This window comes from Branchiostoma belcheri, unplaced genomic scaffold (assembly GCF_001625305.1).
Source record: "Branchiostoma belcheri isolate BF01 breed outbred unplaced genomic scaffold, Haploidv18h27 scaffold498, whole genome shotgun sequence".
Taxonomy (NCBI): domain Eukaryota; kingdom Metazoa; phylum Chordata; class Leptocardii; order Amphioxiformes; family Branchiostomatidae; genus Branchiostoma; species Branchiostoma belcheri.
In genome coordinates, this window is record NW_017804129.1 from 33,353 (window position 1) to 40,386 (window position 7,034).

At 40.6% G+C, this 7,034-nt stretch overlaps 2 protein-coding genes across 2 annotated transcripts; one reads left to right on the plus strand and one right to left on the minus strand.

Moving 5' to 3' along the window:
* Nucleotides 1-655: 655 nt before the first annotated feature.
* On the plus strand, nt 656-3,058 carry LOC109479605. Its single transcript, XM_019781593.1, has 5 exons — nt 656-1,367; nt 1,644-1,716; nt 1,955-2,299; nt 2,586-2,730; nt 2,952-3,058. Exons 1-4 carry the CDS (start codon nt 1,079-1,081, stop codon nt 2,719-2,721), a joined length of 843 nt encoding a protein of 280 aa, XP_019637152.1. The 5' UTR covers nt 656-1,078; the 3' UTR covers nt 2,722-2,730; nt 2,952-3,058.
* On the minus strand, nt 2,989-6,931 carry LOC109479606. Its single transcript, XM_019781594.1, has 12 exons — nt 6,841-6,931; nt 6,324-6,465; nt 6,138-6,196; nt 5,601-5,650; nt 5,251-5,390; nt 4,926-4,959; nt 4,651-4,789; nt 4,237-4,442; nt 4,031-4,099; nt 3,800-3,929; nt 3,388-3,545; nt 2,989-3,231 (listed from the first exon to the last, which is right to left on the minus strand). Exons 1-12 carry the CDS (start codon nt 6,929-6,931, stop codon nt 3,013-3,015), a joined length of 1,437 nt encoding a protein of 478 aa, XP_019637153.1. The 3' UTR covers nt 2,989-3,012.
* Nucleotides 6,932-7,034: the final 103 nt, after the last annotated feature.

The following is a 7,034-nucleotide window of genomic DNA, read 5'->3' on the forward strand; positions in this document are numbered from 1 at the left end:
TCTTCTCAAGAACCGACTCTCTTTCCAGCCTAGCGAATGGGGTCATTTTACCCATTGTTCGTAGTCGTAGAAGTAATAAATAATATGATATAAATTGTTTTAAGAGATTGGTGGTGTGAGTGAGTGAGTGATTGTAAGATCTCACAAATTATGATTTTGGAACAACATAGAAGCAAATTTGTAAAGCTAATGGTGAAGTTAGATTTCTTTGAAGCTTGTTTTCTATAAATTCTATTTTATCATTCACAGCTTATAACGCTTAATCTGTGTAATATCTTCAATTTTTTTTCGTTAGGCTGAACATGGCAATGGCAGGACAGGGGTCTCCCACCGGAGTTGTTCAGAACTGCTGCGATGCGTCTCCCACCGGGGTTTCTCAGGTCGACAACAAGTCAGCTTGAATAACGCTGGTGAGAAGCCCTACATGTGTGGGGGAATGTGGGTACAGGACAGCTAACAAGTCTGACTTACCCCGACATATGAGAACCCATACAGGAGAAAAACCCTACAAGTGTGACCAGTGTGACTATTCTGCAGCAAAGAAATCTAATTTGGATAGACATGTACTAAAACACACCGGTGAGAAACCCTACATGTGTGGGGAGTGTGGGTACAGGACAGCTAGAAAGTCTGACCTATCCCGACATTTCATATCAAACTTTCAAGGCCCGACTATCTGTACCGGGCCTGGCACGTTCGCCTGTCCCAGCAGGGTGGGGGAGCTGCCAGGAGTGGCAATCAGGGCGCGCTAATGTGACAGCTCTGGGCCACATCTGGAAATCGGTTGTGTTTCCCAGGCATCGGTGTTTTCCCACCATGATGTCATGCTAGGAGGACGTATTTTGTTTCACATTTCTGATGAAAACAGGATAGAAACATTGAATAAAAGCATAAACAAGTAGGATTTTGTACAGTATAACGATATAGGCGACTATACTTAATTTAGAACTCAAACTGTCTCAAATGTAACATAAGCCTCAGCCTGACCTGGTGAAAGGTCAGGTGACAGGAAGCGCGCGAAGCTGTACCTCAGATCAAGACGTTTAACACCTTCTACTCGACATACAAAAGGGTAATAATGGCTCTTCCAAGGAGGTCAGATAGATCTAGAAAGTCTTCACACACGGACGATTACGTGTATGGGCACAACTGGAGCGTCCCCAAGTCTAGAACTGAGAGACGAACTCCACAGGAAGACTCGGATGAGTGGCCCATACTGGAGGTCGTCCGAAGGGTGGACGAGCATCACGTGGAGGTCAAGTGGGCTCCAACAAAACGAGTGTGGCCCAATAGCGTTATTGACCTCCGGTATAACACCGAACTACGCGACTCCCTCCAACGGAATTGCTGCAACCCGAGCATGAAAGGTGATGTTTGTATAACGTTAACGTCAATGATGTCAATTAACTACTATCAAAATAATACCCCCTTGAATCTTCCCGACGTATTTATATAACGAGATGCAATAATTACTTTTACTTAGTTATTATAAGAGATTTATTTCAATTAAGGAGAGAACAACCTGATATAGGTGATACATGTGTGATAATTCAAATGATCAATTCTAACAGTTTTCAAAGTTCCATTCTGCAATATTCATTTACCTTTTATATTAACTTTGTTTCTTTACATTTTTATTTCAGTTTTCAAGGAACAACAAGTGCAGGTCAGCCAGCATCGCGAGCTGCGTGTACTTCGGCAGCAGATATTTGACAAGTAAGTTAACATTTTCATTGTTTCATCTGGATGGTAATGATATAGTAGTTTCACAACCCAAATGGTACTTCCAGGCAACATTTCAACCTTACACAAGTTACAGAGTGTTGCAAAGACCAGTTTTCTTGCACTTAACTAATACAATCATTCTGAAATCAAAATGTACAAACTCAATTTGCTATATGTTATCTAGTTTTTTATGAACAGGGGTAACGTTATTTTATTCTCTTGCAAACAGCCTCGGGTACAGATACACCCCATCACGAACTCAGGGACATGTCAGGAGGTTGACAGTTGTGGTCCCGTTCTCCAAAGAAAACTTCAGGGGAATCTTTCTCCAGCAGTTGTCATTGCCTGTGTGTCAGGAACTGTTGGAGGAGGAGAACCTGGAGAACTGTTTTGGAGGACGGGCCATTAATGTGCCAGCAGAGAACATGGGGGAAGTGGACACCATCCTCGGGGACCACTGGGATGTGCGCACCTGCCCTACCAACACTGTGTGCCGAGTGGTGAGGATGGAGGGAATACACATATCCTGGGGCTATAAGAGGAGGGAGATGTTCTCCCATTCGAACTGCCCGAGGTAATGGTATTTTTGACCTCAACCTCAGTCAAATTGTTGGTTTCAAACTTTCGAGTAAAGGGAACTCTGATGATGGGTGCATCGCGACAGATCAAAACACTAGCAAGCATTTCTACTCATCATCATCACATTTTGAATAAAGGACTCATAATGTCTTGACTAATAAACATACTATTATTGCACAGAGAAGCATATATGAATCATTATATACAATGTGTTATATGCATAATATATATCAACAAACCAAAAGCCATTGAAGACTCATCTGTTGTCATTAAACTTACAGGTGCACCTGGGCTCAGGACTCTGATGATGATCGTCCAGAACTCTGCTCTCCAACAGTGAGCTACATGGTTGGAGAACCTGAGCTCCACTTTACCTTCTCTAGGAGAAGAGGCCGTTGGATGGCAGGACTGATGTAAACTTTTCAGGTAAAACTCACAAACTTTTCTTTTTTACATGTCAGATCAGTTTGAGGTACGTGCAGGACAATACGGCAATTCATTTTGTACAGAAAAGAAACAAGACGTGCTCTGTCCATAAGTGCTAACTTAAGTATGTACACATGTACATGGATAGTTTTAACAAAATATACATGTAAATAGGAGATGTAGTTACAGTCTACTACACGATCTATTCATCTTCATCTTAGGTGCAACTGGAACAAAGACTCCGGACTAAGCCGACCAGAAGTCTGCACACCAACAGGATAGTTAATCATCCTCTTCACCATCATACGCTACCGTGTTGTCGTAGTCGTCATCGTGATCTTGCTCATCCTCTGCAGCAGACTCCTCAGCGTCGCTTTCTGACCCAGACCCCCCAAAGTAACCAGGGTCTTCAGGCTCAGCTCTCCTGGTCCACTGACGCCGTTGTCTCTGTCCTATCCCGTGGAATGCTGCATATAGGTCACGGTTCTCAATCTGCATCAGCTGAAAAGATTGAGAAGTTTAGAATAAAGTAAATGTTAATTTTAAGCATGTATTGAATACATGTAGCAGGCAATCATATCTGAGTTGTATCATAGGGTGTTTGTGTTATGAGCTAAACTGATTATCAACTGTTTCTGTGGATTCACATTAAGTTACCTGCTCTGCCCACTTGCTGGGATTGCGGCCCCCACCCTTCTGTGTTGCCAGGTGATATCTTCGTGTCTGGATGTGATTCTTTTTCTCAATAGTTTCACAATTGACGAAGTGCAAGAATGGGTGTTGTTGAAGCTGTGCACCAGCATGGCAGGCAAAGTCTGAAAAAAATGTTTGAAACTTCTGAATTTGTCATAATTAATGTGAAGCACAAATAATATGGTAAAAGTGAAGACAGCATTTTCTCTGTATCTTTTTATTGTACCATTGTTTTAGTCAGCAGTTGCTGTTCTATTGTTACTAAAAATATTTGTTTGTTAAAGGATGTCACATGCATAGCTCAGGACTAACAATTTCTTTGCATTGAATACTAATAGTTTGTTTACAAATTGAAAATATAATAGTGTTAACTTACAATGTATGTATGGAGTGATATCTTCGGCGTATGTTGTATCCCGGAATTTTTCCGCCCACTGCCTTGCTTCCCTTTGGTAGGTGTGGTGTAATGTTGGGTCCTTGGGAATGTCCATGATCCTGGGGAGGTCCTGTGTAGAGAGAAGTAGATTTTAACACAAATAAAACCTCTTTTTTTTCTGAGATCTGTTTTGTCAAAAGAAACGACTCAAGTGCCATTTTTACAACTTACCCGCCAAAGCTCTTGGATGTCCCTCACTTCAATCTCCACAGCATCCTCATTCCTCCCAGGTAGTGTTACCTACACAGTAGCGGAAACAGCAATGTGGAGAAAAGGGGTTGAAATGTGAAGCTTAAAAATGAAATTCAATATTTTTTAACACATTTGTGTTACTGTAATCTATAGTGTTGACAACTGTCTGATTTTAAACAGCTTACCATTTCTGCTCCTCCCAGAAGGGTCTTAAGGAGGGCTTTCCTCTCACTGATCAGCTTTGGGACCCTTGCCCCCTTACTGTTGAGGATGCTTGTTAGTTGCCGCCCCTGTAGACTGTCGATCTTCACCTCAGAGGCTCTGCCTATGCTTTGAATGATCTGTGGCATCTTATCCGGCAGCATCTTCACAGCTTTCTTGAGCTCTTTGGCTATGTGGGTAAAAGTGAATTGCAATTAATTACATCTATGTCCTCTGCATGTAGAATTGTGTGATTTGAAAATAAAACCAACCATGCTACTTAAATGTAACCCAAATATGATGAATTTGAAGCAAATTGTGTAACATTGAAGCTTATACCTGCTGATCTTTCATGTTTGTTTTTGCTCAGTCATTACACTTGTAAAGGGATGTCATACCTGACAAAGTTTTCCACTTGAAGGTACTGGGTCCCTGCTGTGTTGCTTCCTTTCTTATGTAAAAGGTGCCAATACCAATATCCCTCATAGCTTGCTCCAACTTTTCCGTGGCATCCTGGTCAATTGCCCAGCCTATGAGCTGAAAGTACAAGAAGTTCCCTTATTACAGATTGCTTCTTAACATTTTAAAAAGAGGAATTTGGTCAATTTCTATTTCAATCGAACTTGTTTATAGTTTGCTATGCCTGTATCCATGCAAACAATTTTAAAAGTACCTGTGTGAGAAGCTTGCCGCCTATACGGAGGAACCTGGAAAGTTATAATGCATAATTGCAATATTTTAGTGATTGAAATACAAAGTTACTACGATTGTGTAAAATGAGAACTGATTACTGAACAACTGGTTTCCTGGGTACCTGTAATATTATTTCCAGCCATTGTATGTGCATGTTGGTAGAAGTGAAGACAAAACATTACCTGATTACTGTGCAATTGAACACGAACATGCAATTAAATGGTTGACCATACATGTCTCCAACTATCTGTAGTTGAAGACATGAGAGACTGTATCTTTGTCAATAAAGGATTTAAAGTACGTACATGTGCATGGTGTCAATAATGACATTCTCACAAGGGATGTTCATGACTGGAAGATGGCGATGCCCTTTGCTGTCTTGTCTGTTTGTTACATAGCGTGCAGCGTCCTCCAGAGTCCTCAGGGGATACTCTGAAATGGAGACCTTGATACCTTAGTATGTATATTTATTGGTTCTGTACAAGCTTTTTTTGACCAATGAGTCACATTGTGCAAGGGGTTGTGTATTTCCCAATTATTGTCCAGGGAGAAACATTATGAACTTATGGTGTAGCTATCATCATGCACAAGTAGCAAGAGTGACATGTATAATTTCATTAATGATTCAATGATAATAACATTACCTTGTCTGAACCGAGCAATGTCCTTCTTTGGGACAATAGCATAGTATGCAAAAGTAGTCTCCTATGAAAGGTACAATCAGAATATAAGCAATTGATAATACACAATCACTGGTACAGTATTCTAAAACATAGAATTTATGCACTTAAAACAAACTTCACTAAGACTGGCTAGCCTCCAATGCTTTGGGGTGGCAGTCAGAGTATCAAACATGAAGCACAATCCTATAGCTTAATTTCTGAGCCAATAACCTGCAAGAAGAACTTAACATCCAAAACATCTAGTTATATGAAGAAACCAAGCAACACTATAAATCCGGGAGAACACTTAAATTTAGTTAAAATCAGGAAAACAGTGAATTCAAGTGCATAGTTTTAAGAAAACATTTGATATTTCTAAATATGAGAGAGTATATGATAGCAAATATGCAGGTAACATAACATAACTCAGTCTCTGGAATTGATGCACTTAAATCCCCAGGCGTGTTATGGTTTTAGAGTGTTTTTCTGGATTTATAGTGTTGCTTGTTAAAAACAAATGTACACATTACCAGTCGGCCCAACAATCCCCTGCATCTCAGCTAAGGCCTTCCAGTCGGAGATTATGTACCTGTAAGGGTGATACACAATGATATGGTACTGTTTTATAGGACTGTGATGATGGTTGCTTCCTGGTCGGGTCACAGGGAATATAAAGTTGATCACAATAATCCCAAAAGTTCAAGCATACTCCTTACCAATTTATTCTCACGTGCTTCCTTCTCTCCTGGCCTTCATCATCATGTCCAAGGAACAAGTCGAGCCCATTCGTTTGCAGGTCATTCATCTCTCTAAATACTCGTGACCCGGACCGGACTTGTTCTTCGTAATCTTCCTTGCCTGAAAAGGGTAATGAGGGACAAGTATACTTAGTAGGTTGTATCTTAATCTTGGAATGGTATACTTCATACACTCTGCTTTTATGATTTGGTCAGTGCTTCCATTTTACTAACTATTGGATACATACAAGAGCTTCAGACATCTAGAGCCCATAAGAAGGTATACAGCACTGAAGTATAGGCATAAGTATAAGGAGAACCTAATCATGTTTAACATCAAAATAACTTTAACATGATATACAGTGGACCTTGAGGATATTGCAGGAAGTCTCCCACATGAAATTTCCATTTAGTGTTCATACTTTGACTATGACAATGACTGATGAATAATTTTTTTTTATATATGAAAGAATATACACGTTATACATGTACATACCACTGTAGAGGAATACACAGAATTCGTCCCGGACTGTGCGGTTATCATTCAAGGCTTCCTCGACGCTCTTAACTGGTGTGATGCATGCCATCACTGCACCAATGATGGTGTTCTTTGCCTGTGGGCGTCCATCGAGGCCGTACCGAAAACTGACGACAGGATTGTCACCAGCCATAAGGTGGCTATTTGCTGGC

Excerpts from the sequence above, each read along its gene's own strand:
- LOC109479605 (XM_019781593.1), top strand. The coding sequence starts at position 1,079 with ATGGCTCTTCCAAGGAGGTCAGATAGATCTAGAAAGTCTTCACACACG. Across the intron at positions 1,368-1,643 it reads CTGCAACCCGAGCATGAAAG|TTTTCAAGGAACAACAAGTG; the intron begins GTGATGTTTGTA and ends TTTTTATTTCAG. Across the intron at positions 2,300-2,585 it reads TCCCATTCGAACTGCCCGAG|GTGCACCTGGGCTCAGGACT; the intron begins GTAATGGTATTT and ends TTAAACTTACAG.
- LOC109479606 (XM_019781594.1), bottom strand. The coding sequence starts at position 6,931 with ATGGCATGCATCACACCAGTTAAGAGCGTCGAGGAAGCCTTGAATGAT. Across the intron at positions 6,197-6,323 it reads AAGCACGTGAGAATAAATTG|GTACATAATCTCCGACTGGA; the intron begins GTAAGGAGTATG and ends TCACCCTTACAG. Across the intron at positions 5,391-5,600 it reads CCAAAGAAGGACATTGCTCG|GTCTCCATTTCAGAGTATCC; the intron begins GTTCAGACAAGG and ends TAAGGTATCAAG.